At 39.4% G+C, this 27,189-nt stretch overlaps 1 protein-coding gene across 1 annotated transcript; it reads left to right on the forward strand.

The window, feature by feature from the left end:
- The first annotated feature begins 16,487 nt into the window (after positions 1-16,487).
- SERPINB2 (serpin family B member 2) lies at positions 16,488-26,203 on the forward strand. The gene is made up of 7 exons (XM_059893990.1): positions 16,488-16,658; positions 19,915-20,034; positions 21,310-21,438; positions 21,950-22,067; positions 24,687-24,829; positions 25,318-25,482; positions 25,799-26,203. Exons 1-7 carry the CDS (start codon positions 16,488-16,490, stop codon positions 26,201-26,203), a joined length of 1,251 nt encoding a protein of 416 aa, XP_059749973.1.
- The last annotated feature ends 986 nt before the right edge of the window (positions 26,204-27,189 follow it).

The raw sequence follows: 27,189 nt of genomic DNA on the forward strand, positions 1-27,189 counted from the left end.
TTGGGTGGTTTAGAAGTGAGTAGCTAGTGGACTGGCCCTGCCTAGGCAGGTGTTCAGGTATGATGAGGGCCCTGACCACGTGATCAAAAAATCAGATAAGGTTTTTCCATCAACACTATCAAGACATTTGATCCATCAACACTATCAAGAAATTTGATTCAGTCATCTAGTAAATGGAAGAGGCAACGTGAAAACAGGGCATTACTGGTGAGGAGGTCGGGGATTTCCTTATAAGGTAGCTGGTCCTATTTCCCGGGGTAAGATGACCCAGCTAAGGCTTAGCTGGCGGATGTTGACTGGCGTATGGTAGTTTTCCCTCATAGGTACTGCCCCTAGGTGCAGGCTGACTCAGGTTTAGGTTAGTGATGTGGGCTGGGCACTGGGTCATGGAAGTGTCTTCCATGTGAGAGATGCTTCTCCTGGCACCTGTCCTGAGGGGCTGGGAAACACAACCCAGAAGCTGAAAGAGTTACTGTTCCATGGAACAAACCTAGATCAGAGAGAGACAGGAGACTAGAATAAGCGTATTGAGAAATCCCTCTCTCGTTCATTTTGCAGGACTGTTCCAAGGTGTGCTATTTCCATACAGCTTCTCTGAGATGTCCTGTATGAATGACTATCTGCCTGGGTTTTCAAGCTGTGGCCAACCAGGTAATGAGCCATTTGGTAATAGCTTTCCATCTTTCTATGTATCTCTGTCCTTCCTCATTCCTTCTTGATGCCCTGGAATTGCATCTTATGATAACCCTTAATCTGTAAGCTTTGCCTTAGGCTATTTTCTAGGTAGCACAAGATATTACATCTGGGTCTGGGAATGACTGAAAAGAGAGAGCATTCACCCTCCACCCGCTGATTCACATGGGACGATGGAGTAGTTGAAAAAGTTATTTTATTGGATTAGGGTATTGAATTTTATTTTATTTCTATTATGAAAAAATTCAAATATATTCAAAAGTAGAGATAACAGTTTAATGAACTTCAATATACTCATCAACTAGCTTCAATTATTATCACCCTATGGCCTCTCTGGTTTCCCCGAAACCTCCACTTTCCCCCTCAACTTTGATTACTTTGAAGCAAATTCTAGGCATCATGTTGTTTTATCTGCAAATATTTCAGTACCTCTCACTAAAGGTAAGGGCTCTAGATTCATAACACAAGATCCTTTATCATAATGAAAAAATAATCATTTCTTCATAGCATCCAAAAAACCAGTTTTGCTTAAATTTCTCCACTTGACTCCTACTCTTCTCCTTCTGTAGTTGGTTAATTTAAATCGGAATTCAAATACGGCCCACCAATTGCGTTAAGATATATCTCTTCTCCCTTTCAAGCTAGATTTCTCTTTTTTTGTCCTTGAAATATAATCTTTGAAGGAAATTAGTGATTTGTACACATATTCTCCCATGAAATTCAATAGTTTTGCTGATTACATTCGTTCGCGCTATTTCCTTTAAGCATCATTTTAACTCATGGATTTTAATATATTTGAAATGCCATTATTATTATTTTTTTCATATCAAATTGCCTTATTTTTGGCCAGTGGGAGCTTTTTCAAGCTGGCTTCTTGGTCCTTTTCACATGACCCTAGTAGTCTTTGATGACCTCTTTGCTTTCTGGTATGACAATTATGTTCCAGATTCATCTTGTATATTTCCTGCCCCAGATATGGAATTAATTATTTTTTTAAGTAGCCCTAGTCCTCTTTAGAGGCAAAATTTTTAGAAGTTACTACAGGAGAATATCTTTCTGACTTTGAGATAGAAAGTTTTCCTTAAAAACACACAGAACACTAAGTATGTAAGAAAGTAGAGATAGATTTAATAGTGCTAAGCCGTCTTAAACGAAATTTTTTAAAAAGGCAAATTAGAATATTTTTGCAACACATATAACTGAAAATATGTATAAAGAACTGATAAGTCAATAAAAGACAGACAAATAAAAACAGAAAAAAATGCCACCCTAAATTCTGCCCCACAAAAAATTTTCATATAAGCATTTCACAGAACAGGAAATCTACATCATCATAATATTATGAAAAAATGTTCAACCTCTTCAGCCATCAGGGAAATGCAAGTTATGACGTACCATTTTTTAATAAGCTAGATATTCAAAAATTGAGAAATTTGACAATATCAAGTGCTGGAGAGGTATGTCTTAGAGATGTCTTTGTATAGTGTGGGTGAGAATATATCTTAGAAAATCACACCAGAAAACAAACACTAGAAACAAATTAAATATGTATTGACAGGAGAATGGATAATTTGTGATACTTTAATTCACTCAATGGAGTAGCAATGAAAAAGTGGACTATCCCTACGAGAAACAACCTGGATGAATAATGTAAAATGGAACAACCAAGATCCAGAAGACTGGATAGAATATGTAAAATTTTGGTAACTTATATGGTGTTGTTTTGTACACACCATAGAGAAACTCTTGCATTTCCCAGGTACACGTGAAGAGTTTCTCTAGAGCAGGAGTCAGCAAACTACAGTACGTGGCCCATCACCTGTTTTTTAAGTTAAATCGTATTTGAACATGGGTGAGCCCACTTGTTTATCTCTGCTTTCCCACCACAACAGCAGAGTAGTGGTGACAGAGGCCACAGGCTCACAAAGACTAAAATATTTAGAGACTCTCCAGCTCTTTAATGAGTTTGCTGACCTGTAACAGGGAAGAGCCAAATCTGACTACATGTTGGATCTGTTTCTTTTACTTTAACCATTGCTTTCTGCTGCTTTTCTTCACTAAAAAGATACTTACTGTCTATACACAATGGCTTGCCTCAGGGAACCCTGCCCCTCTGCCTGAATGTTAAACCAAAGTGCCTTTGTACATTCTGACCCTGTCCACCTGTGGATGGCTGCAAGAAAGAAGAAATTAATGGCCATTTCAGGGGGCATTGGCAAATCTTATGGCCTTCTTATTGTACTTCCTCATCTCCTCCCCCTCTCTGTTCTATAAAAGAAACTGTCATCCAAACCCCATAAGATGGTTTTTTGGAGACATTAGTCTCCCATCTTCTCAGTCTGCTGGCTTTCAAAGTTGTATTCCCTGCCTCAACACCTCGTCTCTGATTTATTGGCCTGTCGTGCGGCAAGCAGAGCGAGCTTGGACTCGGTAACAGACCCCCACTCTAGAGTATATACAAGATAATGCCAAATTTGTATAAAGCTCACACATAAGCTAAACCCCGCACCCTATTATTTGGTCAGACTTTTATGTGATAAAGGCATAAAAATAAAACAAGGGAATAATGACTATAAATTCAGAATAGTGTTTTCTTCAGGTAGGGATGGAAAGGCAAGGAATGGGAGAAGGAGGAAGCCATAGTGAATGAAAGCTAATGGCAATATTCCCATCTATGTATTAAATATTATATTAGAAATATAGCAAAATAAATGAAAAAGACAAAAAGAAGTAATCCAAGAGAATTTCTCAGGATCGAATGACATAAGCTTCCAGGTTACAAGGGCCTACTGAATACCAGGAAAGTGGATAAAAGTAAGCCCACCCCAAGGCAAATCATCGTGGAATTTCAGAGCTGTTGGAACTCATGAGTATTATTATATTTTAAATGCCTGTATCAGACGTTGGAAATGCAGGATATGTGTGCAACTTTCCACATTGATGTGATAAAAAGGAAGAGGATCCTACTTCAAGATTATGATACCATATTAGAAAGTCATGAAACATAATTTCAATATGTCACAGATACAGGCTAAGATGCCATGACTCCTTATCAGGAAAGTGTGATGACTAAACGTTCTTCCTTGATCTTGGAGTTCTCCAAAAAATTTTTGTAATGGGCCTTATGTGCTTGTGTCGAGGCAAACAGGAATTGGTTATGGAATAAGAGTTTATAACTACTATAGAAAAGTTAAATTATTCTACTCAATCGCATGTCCTGCTAGTGTGTGAAAAGATAAAGCAGAACTTTCATATTAAGGCAGCAAGCATGTGGGTGCAAGCATTGAAATTACCAAGAAATATGATTAAAATAGTGTTGGAAGGGTGATAAGAAAAAAAAAAATTTAGAAATCACTGAGACATAGTATACTTTGGGAGATATTCATTCCTTTGACTTCAGATAAGCAAGTGCTCCAAAGGGATAGATTAAGGAACTAGAACCAAATGTCAGGAAAAAAAAAAAAAAAGTCATCACAAGTCCAGACCCGATGGAAATCTGAGATGTCTGATCTTTGTATGAGCTCATTAGCTTATTCTCTTCAGTGTCCAATACATCAATCATTTATTTCTTTCCATGAAGCCAATAGTCTTGCCGATCCCATGTAACCTATAACCTGAATTGTGGTGTTTAGCAGCATCTTCAAAAATTCTTTTTTCCATTAAAAGTTTTACTCATTTCTGTTTGGAGTCAAGTGCCCAATATAAAACTTGGGAAACTGAGGCAGATGGAGTAGGCTTCTTCCCTTGTAAGTCCACTTTCTGCGGCCTTGACCCTTATCATCTTCTTTTAGCTCTTTGCCTCCTTCCTCTGCACTTGATACTTCCTCACTGCTTAGAACTCTTGGGGTCCCAGCTTCACCCAAATTCTGGAGTAGAGGAGATATTTCCCCTGCCACAGGCCTGATCCCCTCTGTGCCTATTGCACAAGATCAAGGGGTCTGTTCCTTCTCCTACGTGTCCCTGAAGTTCCCTGAGCTCCTAGACCCAGGATCCCAACATTCACCTCCTAGCCAGTTCATGGGACTCACTCTTAACTACTCTCTGTCCTGGAAGATAAAGTTTTCTATTGTCATAGTGAAAGGGAAGAGAAGGAAACCCACACTTTGAGTCATCCAGTAGTGCTAGGGAAGACCAACATTGCAATACAAAAGTTTATTTTCAGTTTAGTTAAAAAAATATTAAGTAGGCATCCCCAATGAGCACATATTATACCAGGTTTAAAAAATGAGATACCCAATTTCTGCTCTCAAGAACCTTATTGGGGAAACAAATATGTAAAGATAGCACTTTAATACAATTTCTAAGCACATAGTAGATGTAAAAGTGACAGTAATCATTAATTTTGAGTACTTACTATGTGCTGGCTATTATGATAAAGTCTAGAGTCTTTAATGTGGGTGGAGAGGAAGGCAGGGGCCAGACAAGAGATGGTCTTGGACACATGTGAACCCAGTTGGGGCTTTATCCTGTATTTAATGGGGACTCATTGAAGAATTTTAAGAGTCATGGCTGGGTCATATTTACATTGTAAATACATCAAGCTATGGCTTAAAGGACAAGGCGTTAAAGACAGAGATATCAGGCTAGAGATGATAAAGATCAGAGCCAGGGCAATAGTTTGGAGAAAAAAGAGAAGTGTGTCAACATAAAAAATATCTCAAAATGAAAATTAGTGAGATATGTTAAATGATAGATGTGAAAATGGATAAAAAGGAAGGAGTCAAGGATGTTGCTTTGATTTTGGCTTGATTGACTAGTAGACAGATGGGAAGTAGATGAGGAGAAACAGGTCTGGGAGAATGATGGGGAGACGATGTGTCCAGTTTTGGACACGCTGAAACCGGAGCAGTCATGGTCAGTCAAGTGGTGATGTCCATAGGAGGTTGGGTTTGGCAGTCTCAAGGTCTGGGAGAGGTCAAGCCTGGAGACAGAGTTGCAGGAGCCTTTGCTGTCTCCTTTCCCTCCCCCTCTCCAATCACCCATACATCCCATTTACACCCCCATCCATATTCCCGTCCACACATTCCATGTATTGTGACTAATGAATGGGGAAGAACTGAGCAATAATTTCCTCTCCCTCCTCCTCATTTTACACAAGTCTAAATAAGGCTATCATAATTCGAAGACAATGTAAATTCTCTGGTTCGATCTTGTGATAAAACACATCGCTGTCTCACAATTCATCTAATTTTTCTTTGCCATTTCCTTCCTAGAAATTAAAGGATCCCCCTAGTCATTTTATATGAGACCAAATCTGAAGTATCTGTGCATCATGTACATATTTTAATAATAAGTGTCAGTCAGTCTGTGGTCTTTTATCTACTCAATGAAAAAAAAAATACAGAAATTCATAAAAGTGTAAAACAAATGTAATTGACACCTGGATTTGGAATGCCTTAAATGATGATGTGGTTATTTATCTTCTATGTATGTTTTATGAAGGCTAACACGGAAACGTGTTACTTTTACTAGGCATACACCATTGACCAAGATGTAGTAGGAACATGCTAGATAAGAGAGAGACTAACTTAAGGCTTGTTAAGTAATATACTAATCCATTTATCCATAAATAATCCACAATAATCCATACAGAGTTGAATGATGCACGCAATTGTGGCTACATGCGTGCGATGTTGTATCATTAGATCCTTGAAAGAAGTGCATCTTTGTAAGAGTAGAGTTTCACCTGGTGTGCAAGGTGAGTGAATTCATGATTCACGATGCATTCTGAGGCTGTTCTGAAAATGCAGTCTCTCTTTGCATGCTTTTGTCATGACACGTCTTAGGAAGGTGACTGACTTTCTCAAATAGCTGAATCACGGAACACTGGATACTTGCTCCCACGTTCTACCAACCATGGCATCCACGTTGGATTTCTCACTTGGTAACAAGATAAGTACTCTGACGAGGTGTTACACTCCCTAACGAAGCTTGTTTCATATACAAACTTTGTCACACTCACAGCTGGCCCAGGGTAACATCTTAAAATAGGTGAGGTGTGCTTTCTGTTGTCCTGGATACTGGGACTATCCCTCTCTGTGGCCTAGGCCCAATCTCATTCAACACCTCATTCTTTTGCTTACCCTCTTCACACACACCGAAACTCCTTCCCTGATCACTTCTCCATGCACTCCACCAAAAGCCTCTCTGCAGGAATTTCAAAACATGTATTATTTCTCCAAGAGGCATTAACATGCTATATTTTTATTGCTAATTATAAAAGGAGATATTAGGGGCTTCCCTGGTGGCACAGTGGTTGAGAGTCTGCCTGCCAATGCAGGGGACACGGGTTCGAGCCCTGGTCTGGGAGGATCCCACATGCCGCGGAGCGACTAGGCCCGTGAGCCACAATTACTGAGCCTGCGCGTCTGGAGCCTGTGCTCCGCAACAAGAGAAGCCGCGACCGTGAGAGGCCCGCGCACCGCGATGAAGAGTGGCCCCCACTTGCCGCAATTAGAGAAAGCCCTCGCACAGAAACGAAGACCCAACACAGCCATAAATAAATAAATTAATTAATTAAAAAAAAAAAAGGAGATATTTATTCTCTGAGAAAGATATTTCAAGGAATATATGTTGGAGGATGTTTTAGTCAAGGTGACCCCAAATTCACACTGTAGAGGTGACTATCTTTACATACATTTGGTCCTGCTCCCAGCAACAACTACTTAAATTTCTAGAGTGAATCATGCTATCTAAACACTAAGACTAATTTGTATTAATGATCTTTGTTATAAAAACAGTGTTGCAATATATTTAACTGAAAGTCATTAATAAAATAAGATTACCATATGGAGTTTTTTTTTTTTTTAACAATTTATTCTCCTTATGATATTGTGGGTTGTCTGGATGATGTTTTGTTCTGGTGATGTTTGGTGGAGTCATTCTCGCGTCTGAGTTCAGCGGGTGTTCAAGTGGGGGAGTTCTCCTCCACGTCTTTTCTCTCTCTGCATGATGTCTTATCTTTCAGGGTCTTTTTTTTTTTTTTTTCCTGGCCATGCCGCGCAGCATGCAGGATCTTAGTTCCCCAACCAGGGATCAAAGCTGTGCCCCCTGCAGTGGAAGTGCGGAGTCCTAACCACTGGACAGCCAGGGAAGTCCCATTATATGGAGTTTTGTGTCAAAATGGGACTTTCTTTTTGACTACAATTACATTATGCTTTGGATAACTTCAGTGATGACATTACTACTGAGGTAGATATGATACATCTTTCTAATTTGTATATTTCCCATCTACCACCAAATCACATAGAAAGGGTAATTATGGAAGTGTTAGTGTTTGCTAATTCAAAGTGGAGAGGAGAATAGAAAGACATTACAGTGCGCTGAGCGTTAATAAGTCATTTAGCAAGCTTAATGCAAAACAATCAGCCCAGTGTCTATCCTAGTCACTGGGAAAGATTATCATGGTTGTGGCACTCACGGTGTTTACCATCTAGCAGGGAGATAGACACTGAATAGTTAACTGCATGGGCTATTCAATCACAGTTGGATGCGTGTTTCAAAAAAAAGTACAGTGTAGGTAATCTCCATAGTAGAATATTAGAACTTTATTCATAAAGTTGTTTTCTTATTTTGGGTATTATTTCTTCTTTATACCTAATTCAGTGCAGTGCTGCTGGGAAGAAAATGAGCACCTTAATCAAATCAACTATCACACCCCTTGTTAACTTATTCATATTATTTAAAATTTAGCCCTAAATTCATAGATTCATAAATTGTTTGGGGAGTTGACGTTTGGTAAGCATCTGTTTCTTTCTTAAAATTTTGTTAGGTTGTTTCTAACACTCATTATACTTTAAACATTTCTAAATTATATGCAGTCAAAAGTTTTCTTTTATGGCTTCTTAAAAAAAAGAAAGAAAATGAACACCTTGATATAGATACTTTGATAATGTATTTCTGATTTTAAAATTAATGCATACCTATTATAGTACATGTAAAAAATTTTTAAAGTAAGAGAAAAAATAACAAATATCTATAAAGTTATGACCCAGAGATATCACTGTTTACATTTTAACATAGTTCCAAGCTGAATTTCTGCACATATTTAATGCAAACAGTTCATGTCATACTGTATATATAATTTTATAGCCTTCTCTTTTCCACTTAAGATTATCTCATACACATTTCCTAGAAGATAAGAAAATGAGAAGGTGAAAGACATTCTGTTTCATTATTCTTTACTTCCACAGAAGTGATCTGCCCTACAACTGTTGCATATACTATTCCAGGGTAACTAATCTTATGATAAGACCTAATCTTATATATTTTATAATAGTTAGGAACACTTTGTAGGAGCTGTGCTTTTCTAATTGGTATCCTAGGAGGTGTCTCATCCTCTGGGATTTTTCTCGTCCAGACTTCCCAGATTTTTCTTCTTAAAACACCACTTTTTATAAGTCACTTCCCTTCTCCAGGGTTTGCAGTAAGCTGCCTTTAGATTAGCTCTCAACTCAGTCTGGAATTAGAGACCCCTCTGTAAAATGCTATCATCTTTCCTCTCTCCGTCCCCTAGACACCGACTGCTCCAGGCAGATCTCAGACAGCCAGTCAATGTGCTTCCCACTTCGTAATTTTAGTGCCTTCCCTTTGCAATCGTCAATTTTTCATTTATCTCAACCCTTTCCTTGAGGTCCTAACACACATTTTCAATCCTTTCCCCTCCTCCCTATGACACTTCCTACCTTTGGCACCATTCAATTTAGCTCTGAATCATTTATTGCCTTTTACAACTTTCTCTAATTATTTGATGTGTGAATGCCTTTTCTTCGGATGCTGAGCTCATAAATTTGCTCTATTCTAGGCAGGGCAGCAACTCCCACACCTGGGCACCAACGATCACTCTGTTACAACAGCTAACACTGTGGAGCACTTGCCATATGAAGGATAATATGCTAAGTACTTGGCAGACATTATCTCATCCATTCTTCACAAAAGTCTGTGTCTTTTAGGAATGCTTTTGGCTGCAAATGACAGAGGACCCAAGCTGTCTAACAATGCCTAAACAATACAGACTTATTTATTATCTAATGTAATTATAACAACAGGAACAAAAATTGGAGGTAAGTGGTTTCCAGCGTTGGCTTAGCAACTCTCTGATGTCTGGGCTCTGGTTTGGCATCTCCGCAAGTCTTTTCGGCTTCCTGCATGGTTGTGATATGGCTGTAGCATTTCCTGGCATCACATCCTCACACAGCCCTGCTCAAAGTCGGGTAGGAGGGGGTGGTGTAGGATAGGAAGTTCTCTTTGCATATCTCCTCTTATCAGGAAGAAAAAATTTCCCCAAACATTCCCCAGCAGACTTCTCCCACATCTCATTGACCAGAACTGGGCTATCTATCCACCCCCTAGACCAGCAACAAGGTCCTTCTTCCCAAGATCAAGAAATCTCTGAATAATACTAAAAATCAGGAAGGAGGACAGCAAAAATGGATTGCTCTTGCATAGGCAACAAACAGTACCAGCCACATAGCATATTAGGAAATTAAAGCTCAGAGAAGCTGAGGAATTTGTGCAAGATCATACAACTAGTAAATGGCAGAAAGAGGTTTCAAATCAGACCTTTCTGAGTCTCTCAGAATCCACATCTTTGCTCACCACACTTTAAAGTCTTTCTAGAGAGTTTTCGAATCTTATTCATCAAAAAATATTTAGTACCCACTTGATGCTTAGCACTGTTCTTGCTGCTAAAAGGGAATTAAGTATACAGTATCATCTAGTTAGTGATAGAAGCCCAACCTGGATGAAACTGCTAGAACACATGTGATTTATTAATTAATTAATAATCATACATTAGTATGTTGCAAGTTCAACTCTAAGTGGTGGGGTTCTACGTAGCAGGAGTTCACTGAGGTTTGTAGAAGTCAGACTGGATTTCATGGATGCTATGGGGTGTGAATCAAACCTCACAGATTTGGATCAGTGGGGATAAGGGTGGCTAAAGTTCTAGGTATGTTCACTATTGGTTTAGCAGACTGTTGTGCTCCCTATGTGTGGTTAAAAAATGGTTGAACAAATTGGTTACATTGCCAGAGGGGGCCCTCCAGCGGACTGAGACCGAAAAGGGAGAGAGACCTAGACCACAAAGCAATAACATCTACTGAACTCACTGAGACAGAGAACCGGCTGAGTGCCAAGGGATGTGAAAACCTATAAGAGGGTCAGTGGCTGCCTGAAAGGTTTCTTCGGTCTAACGGAGGAAGCTAGGAGTTGAAAGGTCACTGTTGAGGTGGAATTCCAGTTCTTTTTCTTTATGTGACCTGAGATCTTCCAGAAATTAATAAATCGAATAATTTGGCTTTTGACTGCCACATACATATTCTGAAGAACGCACCTATCTCATTGTCCCTTTAATAACAATGAGGGGTTTGGGGTAAGTCAACTCACTCCTTTTTGACCAGAGACTCACATTAGCAAGACGAGGTAAGGATAAATCTGGCTCATGGACCAGGGTCAAGCTGAGATGCCCACACAGGGCTCAAACCCACAGGCTTGGTTTTGCAGACACTCCAGATTGTCAACTCAGCTCTTCAAGCATAGACATGGAGCTCGCCACACCAGCCGAGAGGAAGCATGGTGCCTTTACTTCTTTTTATCCCTATCCCTATGAGGATTTGTTATGCATAAAAGTAAAGTGCGCAACTAGAGATTATCGTACTAAGTGAAGTAAGTCAGAAAGAGAAAGACAAATACCATATGATACCACTTATATGTGGAACCAAAAATATGGCACAAATGAACCTATCTATGAAAGAGAAACAAACTCACAGACATAGAGAACAGACTCGTGGTTGCTAAGGGGAAGTGGGGAGGGAGAGGGATGGACTGGGAATTTGGGGTTGGTAGATGCAAACTATTACACTGAGAAAGGATAAACAACAAGGTCCTACTCTATAGCACAGGGAACTATATCCAATCTCCTGGGATAAACCATAATGGCAAAGAATATTAAAAAAAGAATGTGTGTATGTGTAAAACTGAGTCACTTTGCTGTACAGCAGAGACTGGCAGAACATTGTAAATCAACTATACATCAATAAAAAAAAAGTAATGAGTAGAGAAGCCATCTTTACAATGTGTTGCAAACACTTTTCAATAAGCTCTAACAGTATGAACATTTTCAGACTCAGATTCTATTTCATTATGCACATCTTTTATCTATTTTTACTCCTCAAATTCCTTTGGTTGTATCTAAAAATCTAGTGATTTTTCTGAATCATGTTTTTGACATCACAAATTCCACTTAACACCTATAATTTATAGAGTTAAAAATCAACTTAAAGTACACAGTGGATTTTCACTGTTTAAAGATAAGATCTTTATGTTCTATAGAAGGGCAAATGAGAAGTTCTTTGGGTGTGGTTTGTGACAGGATATTAGGGTGGAACCCAGAATTATTTAGGAAATTACAGCTTGAGAAAATGTAAGACGGTTTAAAATAGAGAATTTATAAGGAAGAAAAGTGGTATCTTTTTTTTCTTTCCATTCCCAAAGCATTGCTTGGGGGCTGCCTAGATTCAAAAGAGAAAGGATTCCATTGCTTTTAAGTATTGCAAAGAGCTCCCAGGCCACCCTTGTCAAAAGATAGAAGGGATATCGCAGAATTTGGTACTATGAGAACAAGTACCAAACAACAATTTGGTACTATGAGAACAAGAACAAACAGGAACTGACAGGTTTTAGCTAATTTTGACAGGCATGTGTAGATATTGCCAAATCCTTAAGTTTCTGAATGACGTCATCCTCCCAACAAATTTCTTAAATGATGCTTTAGCAAACAAGCAATTCTATCCTAACGATGTCTTTCTGAGTAAAATGTTGAATCACTCAAAGGATACAGATTAGAAAGAGAGAGAGAAGAAAATGCTCTGTGGGAGGGGCAGAGCTTTATAAAACCAGTCATCATCATGCTTGAACTCTTAACAACTCTCAGAGGACCATTTCTTGTCAGACAGAGAATAACCAGGTATTTCAGTCATTTCCATGTCTATCTCTATGAAATATGGTTTTATTTTGCACACTGGTATTATTAATATAATGAAAATTAAAATGTGGGATGTTTTTAGAAGATGGGTAAAAATTTACTGGTGTTTTCTTGTTTCGTTGTTTGTTTGAGAATATTTTAGTTCTAAATCTGAATTAAATTTATAGCAAGACCTAATCTTAAATCTCAGAGGCCAGCAAAGGCCTATGTAACATTCATCAAACTGAAAGGTACATTTAGGTTGTGATGTCAATTTTACCGAACAGCTTAGAATGTGTATATTCTTTACTAGTTAGTGTTTGGCACTGAATTTGATGAGAATAGCTAGACCAATTAAAATGTATTAATTTAGCAACTGAAAGTAATCTATAAATTGTGTATACATATAATAAAGGCAAAAAAGACGACTCAGTTTTTAATCTAAAACAATCAGAAATTAAGCAGGAAGCTGGGTTGGGTCAGTTCAATACCAAAATACCTTTATTGAATTTAGTTCAATAATCAGTCAATCTACTGAAAGAGGAAAAATCAGCCAAATTAGTTGCTGGATTGACTGAAGTAATAGTTCAGTAATAGTAATAAATCATTTAATACCCTATAGACAAACAATGATTCATTATGAAAGTCATCAAATATCAGAAAATGTCTTTAATTTTGTGGGGGGAGAATTTGGTAATTTGAAAGGGAAATTTCCTTGAAGTTATTGTTTTCTCTGTGTTCTCATTAATTTTTGTGGTCAATTTCAGAATATTTGCACTGTGTCATTGCAAAAAAAATTATTTAAAATGCTACAGCAAACTGAAATCTAACCTTTGATGCCAGCGAGCAGAGCAACTGTTGTAGTGGCTCTGACAGCACCTCCCAAGTTCTTTGTCACCTGTGACAAATTTCAGTGGCACATCTGTCAACTTGTGTTACAGGAACGGACACAGACATCATGCAACCCAGCCCCACATATGCTTTTCATCCGTTAGTTCTTCTAAAGAGAATATTCAACGTTGATTAGGAATATAACCTCCGGAAGCTGATAAAGTTGTGTAACTCTGGTGTTAAGAAATTCACAACAGGTGCTAAAGAGGTTATGCTATCTTATGTCACTCAGTGATTCAGTTTTACATGGTCTTAGGCAGACTCTCACCTAAATGTAAGGTGTGGATTTGTTAGAGAATCAGAAGACACTATATATATATATATATATATATATATATATATATATATATATATATATATATATATTCATAGATTTCTAAAAATATAAACTTCTCAAACCTTATTTGAAAGGTCTGTAGGAAAAGTGTTAGAGTTGGAATCAGAAGGCTGAGATTCAATCTAGGCTTTGAAACCAGCTGTGCAATCAACATCTTCATCTTTTCATTGGTATAATAGGAATTACTAGGTTTACTGGGCAAGTAATTATGCAAGTTAAATAAAGCAGTGAGGCCGAAGGAATTTGGTAACTGCAATATAGACAACACATATTATTTTTTATGTTAAATGCAGTTAATTGTACCTGATCTTAAAGATAAAATTTAGACTACTTTTAAAAGAAGTACATGCATCTGGGATGATCTAATTCTGTCCTAATTCACTTTGTATTTCTTTATACAGTCAACTGAAATCCTAATGTGGCATTAAAAGCCCTCTCTGATAGTTTGTCTTGACACTTAAAGTTTGTTAGTGTCAAAGCGACAGACTATGGGGGTCGTTATAAAGAATTAGATATAGGAGAGGCCTACATTTATTTTTCTGGCTCTGATCCCTTATTTATTTTTTCACTCAGTAGAGAAATATTTATTTATGTTATTCTCAGTTTGTTTCTGAAATGTTATTGAGATAATTTACAAAAAAAGACCTACCCAGGACTAATTCATCATAAAGATGATTTTAAATTGTAGAAGGAAGAGAAAACAAATTTCTGAGCCACCCAAGGTAATCTAATCTCAGTGATGAAGCAAGAGAAAAAAATAGTGATTTTTTTTTTAACTTAATAAGCCTTCTAGGAGTATTACAAACTTGCTTCCTTCCTCTTTTTATTTCCTCTTTCTAGCATTTCTCAAACTAATAACTGGCCTAAACTCTTACACATAGCAGTGAAGTTAAACATCAGCAGGTAAGGCAGTGAGCGACATTGGATAGAGTGGGTTTCTGAAGCAGACCTGGACTTGAATCCCTGCACCATTACATACAAACTCTGTGACCTTATACAAGTTGCTTACCCTCTCTGGGCATCAGGATGTAACCTATACAGTAAAGATCCTAATATCTACCTCATACAGATCCCATGAATATTAAATATTAAAGGAGACAAGAAGACATGAGAGAGTTTTGGGGACAAGTTTTACTTAATTTACTATTTTGTCTTGAAAAAATACAATTGAGTGGTATTTCCCATAAGAAATTTTGACACAGATTGCAATCACTTTCTTCAAAAGAAATGTTGGTGAACCAAGTGTTCACATAAGACACCCATGGATTAGGGAGATGTGAGTTCAAGCCTAAAGAGCTGCAGGACATGCCTCATGGGGCATGGGCAGCTCCCCAGCCACTGTCACAAGAAGGTTTCCTGTGGGATGATGAGTGTCAGCGTCGCTTGGTATATTTATAGATTTTGGTAATTGCAGGGTGTGTTTTAAGCTGAAAGCATAAGATACAGTTTGTTGGCCAGAATCAACAGGTGTGTCCAAGCGTTTGGCTGCATGCGGAGCCTTAGGTCATGGAGGGCGTGTCTGTTATTTATCTTCAGAGGGTGGATGGGGTGTGTGTGTGTGTGTGTGTGTGTGTGTGTGTGTGTGTGTGTGTTCCATAGCCCCAGGACCACCCCTGCAATGGGACCTGGCATTGACTTCTCTACTAGGGATGGTGGGAGAAGGGGGCCTTTCCAGCTCTCCCATTAATGAACTGCTCAGCTCAAGGGGTGCTTTGGTAGAAAGGCTATGGTGTGTGTAAGTGGAGGGGTGCAGGTATGCGAGGTAGGGCTGTGTAAAAATGCCCACTCTCAAACGGTGAGTCTAGGTCACTTCTAGAAGCAAGGAATTTGAAAGAAGTTTGACCATCTCCATTGGCGCCAATAAGAGTATATGTGCATGTGGCATACATTTGAATATGCATGTATTTGCCTGTGGGGTGTGTGTGTGTGTGTGTGTGTGTGTGTGTGTGTGTGGTGTATCTGTGGGTACAACATAGAGGCTGAGAACATGACCCTGGAGGCTACCCACCTACCACCTTCAATTTCCAGTCCTGCCCCTTATAGTCGAGTGACACTGGTCACTTTTCTTATTCTCTCTGGGCAGTAGTTTCTTCCTTTGTAAAACAGGAATAGCAATGCCTCCCTCATAGGGTTTCCATAAAGATTAACTGGTTAGTACAGGTGAGATGTTTAAAACAACATCTGTTGTACAGTAAGATTTCGATAAAGGCTATTTATTGTTATTGCTGTTATTGTCATTATTATGATGTGGCGTGTCACTACTCATCACATGACTGCTCGCACTATCTCAGGATCGGCTACATAATTTGCAGTAGCCAGTGCAAAGGAAAATGCAGGGCCCTTTGTTTAAAGTTATTAAGAATTGCAAGGTTGTGGTAGCAGTGCATTGTACCGAGTGTGGGACCCTTTGTGGCTGCACAGGTCCCAGGGTCACGATGCTGTCCCTGCTCTACCTCATGCTCTTGGATGAAAGGAGAACAGAGAGGGAACCCCTGCCCCGTGCAGGGGACGGCCTGTACCACTCTGCTGACATCACTCAAAATGTTGAGTCATCTTTTAGAGCTGTTCATTTTTTTCCCCTAACTTTCCTTCTAGATTGAAACAATGGAAGGACTTTACAAGGCAAACACAATCTTTGCCCTCAATTTCTTCAGCCGTCTGGCAAATACAAGTGCCACCACCCAGAATCTCTTCTTCTCTCCATGGAGCATCTCCTCTGCCATGGCCATGATCTACCTGGGTGCCAGGGGCAACACTGCACACCAGATGGCCAAAGTAAGTTTCTGTTAAAGTTCCAAATTAGAACAGAATGATTCCTGAACTGAATTGCAGAATTGCTCTGATTACATGCCTGAGACATCTTGAGTCTAACAAGGTCAGCAATCATCACAAGCCATTACGACACAAGTTCCTTAGATTCAAATCTATAAAATAGCCAAACCACAAACATCCTCAGTGGTAGATACAGCAGAAAGCGTACCAGAATTTCTTATCCTGCAAGGTTAGAAAGGGTTAATAGTGACAACGTCTTATATTTGATAGTATAATGCTTATATTTTTCAAAGTATTTGCATGCTTTATCTCTATTGGTTTTAAGACAAGTGGCATTTAACATAGTGGGGAGAGTGGCGGTGGGAATGAAGCACCTTTCCCAGGGCTTCTTCTGGTTTCCGCCCTCCTAGCTCAGGTTCCTTCCGTTCATGTAAAGAATTCCTTCCAGTGGTTTTAAGAGAGTGTCACCAAGGGAAAAAATATCCCAGACCCGTGATCTCTGCACTCTGGGAGATGCACAAAGAGCAGCGTGATTTCAGAGGACCTCAGCCAATATTCTCAACCCCATGAGTTCATGTCAACAAAGTGGGGCTGACATGATGGCCAGTCCTCAAAGTCAAGGTGGACAGGGGGTGGGACAGCATTGTGAGGTATTTCTGTTAAGGCCACTGGCTTCCTTCCTTGGTGAAGGAAGCTGACACCAGCTCAGTCAGGGGACGCTTTCACTAAGTCTGGGGCCATGGAAATATGTTGAACTACTTCAACTGTACACGGCAATGGTCCTATGGGATGAATTCAGCACCATTAAAATTCACATGATCCTGTATTTCCTGGGTCAGTGACCAGACACAGTAATATATAATTAAAATTCTTTCCTATTCCCATATGTACAAACATTAAAATTGAATGCTTTAAGTACAGGCTCTGGTTGCTCACAAGCAAGGATTCTGCTTTCAGTCACACTAAAATGCTGCTGGCTACTTCTGAGTTTCCCAGGAGAACTGCACCTGGGTGTGTGTATATAGATAGATGGATATCTCCTTCCAGGTACACGGTGACCCGTTTAAGATGGGCCTTGTTTGGAGTGGCTCACAGAGAGTGTTGGCCTATCTCACTGCAGCAGGAAAAGGGATGGGGGTGTCACTCCCTGAGTCTGTGGCAGTTTAAACATCAAGACTTACAACAAAACCCAGTTGCTCACATCTGAGAGCAGAAACATTTTGCAAAACTCCTTCCCTCTATTTTCTTTGCCTTGAAAAGAATAAGTGCAGTGAACTCTATTAAAAACTTTAGAAAACATCAGGGTCTTCGTTTTTTAGATGTAAAGGCATCAGAAGCAATATTTCTTTGAGGACAAATGCCAAATGAAGTGCTCTAGGTACGTAAAGTAAAAAACTTGATTTTGATACGAAAGGAAAATTAACTTATTGGTCACTTGGCACAACACAGCTTTTCTGTGTCTGGCAAGTGCTTTCAGCACATGGGACAAGGGGTTTATATAGTTTTCTTGTAACTGTGCTGCATGGGCAGATTTTAAAATTCAAAGGCAAATTTGGTTAATTCCCTACTAAAAAAAAGAGGAGAAGCTCTTTGGTTGGAGGAGGAAGCATGGATTTTGGGGATGGACCTGCCTGTGTTTGGGTGGTGACTTTGCCATTTACCAGGTGTGTGAGGGAAGGCATTTCAACCCTCTGAGCCTCAATTTTCTTATTTTTAAAAGGAGAATGAAAATGCGTAACCGGCAAGATGGGTGTGAAGATTAGAGAGAATAGGAGAAGCATGTGGTAGAACTAAAAATTATCAGAGCTGACACTCATAGTGCCCTAGCCAGGCACCTTTCTAAGAACGTTTTATAGTTTACCCACAGAATACAAAATCCTGTGAGGTAGGCGCTCTGATTACCATAGTCCTTTCATAGAAATGAGAAATTTAGGGCAAGAGGAGGCCACACAGTTGGGAATTGATATAGCTGGTGAAGGTGACATAGTTGTAATGGAATAAAGGAATACGTAGAAGGGATAAACTCTTACAGAGCGTAGGCGATGTGAGGTCAGCAGGAGTATTTTTACCAGCTCTTCTCTTTAGGGCAAGGCCACGGACCTGCCCAGACCAAGCTGCCTCTCTGAGCAGGGTGCACCCCTCAGCATGGCCCCGGGTCACCTCACATCACCCGCTCCTGCAGGGGCTCTTGCAGTGACTCAGGAGGCCTTTAGTGCTAGCCCCGAGACCCCATCAATTTCCTTAAAAGGGAGGACAACCGGAGAAGCTGTTACATGAAATATTCTTCCCTTACATGGCGGCAGAGTCAGACCACTTCTTTTCAAAGAGTATTAGGTAAGACTTATAATGTGTGATCTGAAGAGCAGAGAGAGACCCCACAAATCCTCACACCTCCCTTTCCAGCCTAGAAATTCACCACCTGCTGGACAAGCCTGCCTTTCCTTCCTTAGCAGAACGTCTACCGTCGATCCATTTACCAATAAGCTCCTCCTCACCTGCGACCCCACGGGGATGGGACCCAAAGGATGTTGGAGGTGGGAGTGGGTGGGTAGCAGGGCCAGGCTCGGGGGTGCTGAGACTGGCTGAGCCAGGCTGGGAAGGCTGCAGCTTGGGGGAGGGGACTTGAGGCCCCTCCCGGGGCCAGTGTGCACCTGCCACCTTCACTGTTACCTGGATCTGCCACTTACAACATAAAGAGATTCATATTGTCAGCTGACCTCTGCCGTTTGCCCCCCACATGGACAGATGTGTGGGATTTCTTTATGTGTAAATAAGGTATGTGCAAATATTTTAGGTGATCCCTGTTAATATTGAGTGACCTGCTTTTATGTTTAAGCTAGCTGTGGCTCGTAGTTTTTGACAGCTTAGAAGTGTGTAATATATAAGGCCACTGAATAGAGAGATACAAGGTTGGGAGTTAACCTTATTGCTTCCTTCAAAATACTGGCATGTTTTCAAGGCAACTTATGGGTTGGGTTATAATTTAGATAATTTAGAGGTTATAAATCATCTCATCATAACAATTTGCTGTCAAAATGGCCAGCATATGAATTAGTATAAAATAGTTCATGCTGAGTCCTGTGAAGGAAATTTCTGCTGGCTGACACATGTTACATATGAAGAGCATCTATGCTTGTTGCCATACACAAAGGCAGGAAACGAGACGTAGGACCACTAAGAGGTACTTGATAGCCATTGGTTTAAAAGTTAAGTAATGTAGCAGAAAAATGTACCCAATTCTCTGGAATTCCAATTGTAGGTGCTTCAGTTTAACAAAGTTGGAGACCGCAAAGTCACCCCAGACACCCAAGAGATCTTCACCAGTTGTGAATTCACACAGAAGATCCAGAAGGGCATTTATCCTGATGCTATTTTGCAGGTATCTGATTCATCCATTTCTATTTCTTTTGTATTTTATTTCCAGAATATTCTTGTCTTAAAATCACAATATTAGACAGGGAAGGAGCCTAGTACAACTTCCCTCATTCATAGAAAGAAAACTAAGGCTCACAGTTCTTGAGTAAATATCCTATTCTGATCAGTAAGGGCAGAGCCAGGGTAGAATCCAGACTTCACGACTTCCAGGCCAAGACTATTTCTAAATTCTATCACCCAACTCTGCCATTAGTTGGGTATGTATAATTTATTCTAATGCCATTGTAGAGACTCCTAGAATACACATGCATAGATGCAGATTTCCAGAGTAAGGGGTGACAAGTAATAGAGGAATGGAGAAGGTCAGCCTTGGTGACTTCATGAAAGGTCACTGACCCTCGAATATCCTTTATGTCCTCCCCTTCTATCTCCTATGATCTATCTATCTATCATCTATCTAATCTCTTCAGCTAATCTATCTCACGTAGTCATTTCTTCTCCCAATACTCCATTTCCTTAAACACCAGCTATCCAGCTACATTGTAGGAGCTGGGCGTAGATGCGCTCCTATTGGTAAACAACTTCCACAGTCACACTCCTAAGTTAGGCTATGGGGAGATGCCCCACGTAGCTTTCTTCCTGGGAATGCCGATGCTCTGCCTGTCAGCCAGGGAATTGTGGACTTAGGAGGGGAAGAGGGCCCCTTCAGTAGGGAGATTCTGCCAGGTCTGAATGGACAGCTGGCGGTCCATCTGCAGAGCTCTGACCTCTGCTTCACCCAGGCGCTGCTGTGACTAAGCCCTGTGTGTGTCATCATGCTTACAAACTTCAGGTTGGGGACTGGAATGTCCCTCAATTTCCTGCTTTCTAAAACCCAGATTCGCCACTTCACAGACTACCCCTTAATTATAAAACGGTACTTGCAGAGGTTATAAGAACTTTTTAAAGAACATTTCTAAGGCAACATTTTAATATAACAAAAATTGCTTACAGACTTTGTAGTTTAGGAAACTGTAAAAGGAGCCTGACTTTCTTCTAGGATCTTGGTTACTTCACGGTTAAATCCAATCCATAGGCACAGTAAAATCTGAAACAAATAAAAAAATTATCTGATTATCCATATCAAGAGTATTTCCTCAGAGATTCCTCTAAAGTGCCAGAAAAAAGTATACTTTAATACAGCATTTTATTGATGTATTGGAAAAAATACCATTGCTTAAGAAATATCTTGTTTAGGAGTCTTGAGTTATATAAAGAGAATCTCTCCTTTCTGTTTAAGGCACAAGCTGCAGACACAGTCCATTCATCCTTCCGTTCTCTCAGCTCCGCCCTCAACACGTCCACAGGGGAGTATTTATTGGAAAGTGCCAATAAGCTGTTTGGAGAGAAGTCTGCAAGATTCAAGGAAGTAAGTGAAACCTGCGATTTAAATGTCAGGGCCCCAAACTTACAAGGAGGTCAGTTTTAAAGCTGTTCTCTCTGATTCATGCTGAGAGAGTCAGAATCCCACATGGGTTCCCTTAGACTCCCTAAGGCCATTGGACACTATCCAACGCAGCTATCCCTACGCTCCCTCTGTGGGGGCTTTCTCTCCCTGCTGCAAAATTCCCACCTGTGAGTCCTAAGTCAGGAAGAGCACAGCTGATTTCCAGAGCCTCTATACCCACACCCAACTTCTCCCCTTGTACCCAGTGGTCATAATGCAAAGCGTGCAGGAAAGCAAATAGAATTGGGACTGGAGTTGGGGGTGGAGGTCAAGAGAACACATATAATCAGCCTCCCTAGCCAACCTCCACCCCTACACCTACCTCAGGCTCCCCAGTCTTGACAGGAAGCCTGTAATTTATAATTACACCAAGGCTTGTTGAGTATATATTCTATGTAAACTTTGTCTTTTTTTTTTTTTTTTTGCTTTAAAGGGATACATGCAGCTCTCCAAGAAATATTACTCTACAGAACCCCAGGCAGTTGACTTCCTAGAACGTGCAGAAGATGCCAGAAAAAAGATTAATTCCTGGGTCAAGACTCAAACCAAAGGTAAAACCAAGGAAATAGTTTCTGCTCTTCTTTCCACTTAGAAAGCTCTTATGTATTTTTTAAAAAACCATCCTTGAACTTAGCCCTTACTCCCCACCTTAGTTATTTTGGTTAATGAAACCTGATTCTTGTTGAGCCACGTGGTGTTTTAAGTGAGAAAAAAATAATTGAGGTCTACTAATAGAAGACATATATATTCAGTACTTAAATAATCTGATTTTGGATATTACCTTAGAATAGAATATAAGAGGAGACAGCTCTTTTCTAACATAGGAAATATCAGTATTGAAATAATTGTGACTCTGTGTCTACAGTGGACAAAAACAAAGAAAAAAGGCGTGACCTTCAACTGAGTAATTGGTGTGAGAATACTAGCAATGGAAAAAGGACGGATCATAAAATTTTAACTCTTTCTTCTGTTTCACCATTCAGAGTCAGTATGTTGTCAAGTTCTTTTGGTCCCTGCTTCATCTCTCCTGGATTGTCTAAGCTACTCCTACCTTTGTAACGCATGGCCTTAATTCTTTGTTTTGTTTTTTTTTAATTTTTTTTAATTTAAAAAAATTTGTTTAACATCTTTATTGGAGTATAATTGCTTTACAATGGTGTGTTAGTTTCTGCTTTATAACAAAGTGAATCAGTTACACATATACATATGTTCCCATATCTCTTCCCTCTTGCGTCTCCCTCCCTCCCACCCTCCCTATTCCACCCCTCTAGGTGATCACAAAGTACCAAGCTGATCTCCCTGTGCTATGCGGCTGCTTCCCACTAGCTATCTATTTTACGTTTGGTAGTGTATATATGTCCATGCCACTCTCTCACTTTGTCCCAGCTTACCCTTCCCGCTCCCCATATCATCAAGTCCATTCTCTAGTAGGTCTGTGTCTTTATTCCCATCTTGCCCCTAGGTTCTTCATGACCTTTTTTTTTTCCCTTAGATTCCCATCCAAAATCCCACTAACTGTTAGTAGTGAAGCTGGGGTTCCCTCTTCTTCTGAGCCTTAGTCTAATTCTGGAATTCTTCAATTGGATGTTTAAAGTGTTTGCTAACTTAATGCAAAAAACGGATTTTCATTTACCTCCTGTGTTTAAAACATTGTTTCAAGCCATAGTGTGGTGTCTTGGTTTCTTAGTTACCACAGTGGAAAGAAACACATGAACTAAGTTCTATAGAATTTTAAAAAATTGTTTTGTTTCTCTGAAAATAGTTGATCTACTTTAGTTCTTCATTTCTCGATTTTTAAATGACTGCTCTAAAATATTGACACACCACTGACAAAAATGAAGCAGAGAAAGTGAGGATTAACAGAAGTGAAAGTAAAAAGGGATTGCAAAATTAAAGAGACGCATGAAAGTCTTGCTTTTTTGAGAACAGCAAGAATTTCTCTTCTCTTTAAGCATTTGTGTTGAATGGCTGTAAATCAATCAGTGGGATTGCCAAAATGCCAAGTAGTCATTTGGGCTGATTGTTTCAGAAAATTTTATAATAATTTGAGACAAGTTCTCTTGTATTTGTTAGGATCAAATACTAGTTTTTCCATATGCATTACAGAGTTAAATAAAGTCCTAGTAGATTTCTGTGGTAACCAAGAATTTTAATTCCCTGAGGGATATATTGACTAGAAATACTGAATGACTATACTGAAGCTGGTCAGACTACAGTGACCTTTTTGTTCGAGTCCTATATCTGTCAGTAGGAATGGAAGATGCTGGAATTCTGACCAGCTGACAAGCACTGTGACCTTGGGAAGGTTGCTAATCTCTCTTACTATGGTGTTCATCTGTGTAAAATGACAATAATAATACCTACTAGAGTAGTTGTGAGGATTAAATAAAATAATGTATTTAGTGGTTGAAATATTGCAGAGCAGGTATTCACTATAAATGGCCTGTTTCTTAAACCAACTATAAAAAAAATCACGCTCAGATGTTATCATTTCTGAGCACCTTCTCTGGCTCCTCACTTGTTTACTCCCTTCTCTGTGTTGTCATAGTTCTCTGCATTATTTAGCTCTCTTATAGAACTTATCACACATTGTTTCCTGACTGATTTAGAATCTCTCTTCCAATATTCTCAGTCCCACCAGGGCAAGCCTTCCTTTCTCACTTCATGATTCTGTGCTACTCCTGGTGTAGGTCTAGCACAACTTCCAAAAAACTGTTTTTGGGTCAATCAATGGGTCAGATGGATAGACTGTCTAGACCAGATCTTGAAGGAGCCCTAGTGACATATGTACTGTGGAAAGGCACTATTATGTTCCTTAAGTGACTCTTTTTCACTCCCATCCGAATTAACTAACTTCATACAACTACAAAACTTTGAGAAACAGTATAAAAGGAACTTAAAAATTTTTTCCAAGTCTGATAGTAATTCTAAACCTTAATTGCAGTACTTCTGCATTTTCTCTTGGATTTTGCAAACCTCAGAAATTTGGTCTCAGTTTTACTTATGATTTAGGTAAATTGAGAGAAAAACTTAAGCTTGAAGATCAACGTCTCTGCAGAGTTTGATAAATGTGGATGCTGAGTTTGACGGTGACTCAAAAGATTCAAGAAATCAGGATAACTTCACAGTTCTTAATCATGAAACCTAAACATATATCATATTTTCTGTAGGCAAAATCCCAAACTTGTTACCTGAAGGTTCTATAGATGCAGAGACCAAGATGGTCCTGGTGAATGCTGTCTACTTCAAAGGAAATTGGAAAACTCCATTTCAGAAGAAATTAAACGGGCTTTATCCTTTCCGTGTGAACTTGGTACGAGACAATGAGACAGATTTTCTTAACATATATTTTAGGGCCTTTGACAAAATAGAGAAAGAAAAGTTAGGGACCACTCACTGATACTTGTACGTAATTTGCTAGTTATAAGTTACGCACGTTGGATAGTTGATTGACTCTATTCCATTTTTTGATCTGTCAAACTAGATTAATAATAATATCCAACTCAAAATATTGTTGTGAGGATTCAACGAGATTTTGCAGTGTTCTTGGCCCCTAGTAGGTACTCAACGAATGTTTCAGTATTATTATAATTATAATTGTCCATCTTATTACTAATGGGTATAATCTTGAAAAAGCTAAATAGATCAGAGCCACTGTCAGGGTATACAAATAATTTATTTTGTTGATTTTTAGAAACATAGTTCTTCAGCACGAAAGCAGAACCCATTCTTTTACGTCTGATTGTAAATCTTTTGACCTCTTAGTATCTACTTTCATATTTTACTTTTTAATAATTTTAGACTCAGCGCAAAGCAGTACAGATGATGTTCTTGCACGCACAGCTGAACATCGGGTACATAGAAGACCTGAAGGTCCAGATTCTAGAGCTGCCCTACGCTGGATATGTCAGTATGTTCCTGTTGCTTCCAGATGCAATCGCTGAATGCTCTACTGGCTTGGAGTTGGTAAGGCATTCCAACTTCCATCGTTTTAAACTTCTGGGGCTAAACTTACCTTGGCATATGTCTACAACTTGGGAAATGGTGTGCAGTTTCTCACGGAAATATGTGAATTGGTTGAGAGGAACAGTGCCAGGTCTCACACTTTCATTCAAAGGCTTAAACTTATGTCCTACATACTACTTTCTTGCAAAATTTTTACCAAACTAGTAAATTTTAATATCACCCACGCTATAGTGAAGTTCAAGTCACTGATTGTCAACATTATAAGTTGTTTTCCTTCTCTGCTAAGCCCTCATTGGTTTTGCTTTTGGATTTGTAGCTGGAAAGTGAAATAACTTATGACAAACTCAACAAGTGGCTCAGTGAAGACACCATGGCTGAGGATGATGTGGAGGTGTATGTCCCCCGGTTCAAATTAGAAGAGCATTACGAACTCAAGTCCATTCTCAAGACCATGGGCATGGATGATGCCTTCAGCCAGGGCCAAGCCAATTTCTTAGGCATGTCTGAAAAGAATGACCTGTTTCTCTCTGAAGTGTTCCATCAAGCCTCTGTGGACGTGAACGAGGAGGGCACTGAAGCAGCTGCTGGCACTGGGGCCATTATGTCAGGGAGAACTGGCCACGGAGGCCCACAGTTTGTGGCAGACCATCCTTTCCTCTTCTTTATCATGCACAAGATTACCAACAGCATCCTCTTTTTTGGCAGATTTGCCTCACCCTAAATTGAAAGTTTCCATTTCTGCACAGGATGTTGTAATGTGAGGTATAAGCCTCAGAATTGCTCTAAGGGCCAAAACTTTAGCAACCTCCTGTACATATTTCTGTTTTTCTGAACAACTTCTATTACACACTGAATATAAATACAGAAGTAGCTTGACATCTGTCAATCAGAACATTACCACCTTATTAATCATTTGGTCTCCTAAAATGGGATGATATCTCATTTAGTTCTACCTTACTCTTAGTTTATTTTACAGCATTACCTTTTACTGTATTATTTATTATTTTATATAATGGCCTTTTATTATTGTTCACTGTCTAGTGTAGCTGATACAGTTACAGAAGCAGGTCATCACTTATTTTTCTTTCTAAGGAAATGCACTTATTTGTTCTTATAATGAAGGACGAGTAGGTGTCCTTCCATACCCTTCTGTAATAAAAACCTAGAAGAAAGCATTGAACAACAGAAAAATATAAGTTGTGTGCATTTCTAGCATTATGTATCACATAGATGTGTCTGTAACTTATGGAAGGTTGTGAATATATTAAAAATAGACATGTTTCCACACAACCATTTGTTTGTTGTCATTCTGTTAGGTCTTTAGGTCATAAGACCTGTTTATCTTGATTCTCAGGAATCAGGTATCATGGCTCATTTGTGAGAACCAAGAAAAAATAAACAGAATAAAGGAGCCAAAGGAGAAGCTGCTGTATAGCACAGGGAGCTCAGCTCAGTGCTCTGTGATGACCTAGAGGGGTGGGATGGGGGGTGGCAGGGAGGGAGGCTCAAGAGAGAGGGGATATATGTATACATATAGATGATTCACTTTGTTCTACAGCAGAAACTAACACAACATTGTAAAGCAATTATACTCCAATAAAAAAAAAAAGACAAAAAAAAGGAGCCAAAGGAATAAGCGACCGTCTTGCAAGAAGCTCCAATGTTGGCAGGGGGGATGGAGTTGTGGGAAAAATGGATTAGAGCTGT

The sequence above is a fragment of the Balaenoptera ricei genome, chromosome 14 (genome assembly GCF_028023285.1).
Source record: "Balaenoptera ricei isolate mBalRic1 chromosome 14, mBalRic1.hap2, whole genome shotgun sequence".
NCBI lineage: Eukaryota > Metazoa > Chordata > Mammalia > Artiodactyla > Balaenopteridae > Balaenoptera > Balaenoptera ricei.

Coding starts and splice junctions, on each gene's coding strand:
- SERPINB2 (XM_059893990.1), top strand. CDS start 16,488: ATGGAAGGACTTTACAAGGCAAACACAATCTTTGCCCTCAATTTCTTC. Junction 20,035..21,309: donor ATCCTGATGCTATTTTGCAG/GTATCTGATTCA, acceptor TTTCTGTTTAAG/GCACAAGCTGCAGACACAGT. Junction 21,439..21,949: donor AGTCTGCAAGATTCAAGGAA/GTAAGTGAAACC, acceptor TTTGCTTTAAAG/GGATACATGCAGCTCTCCAA.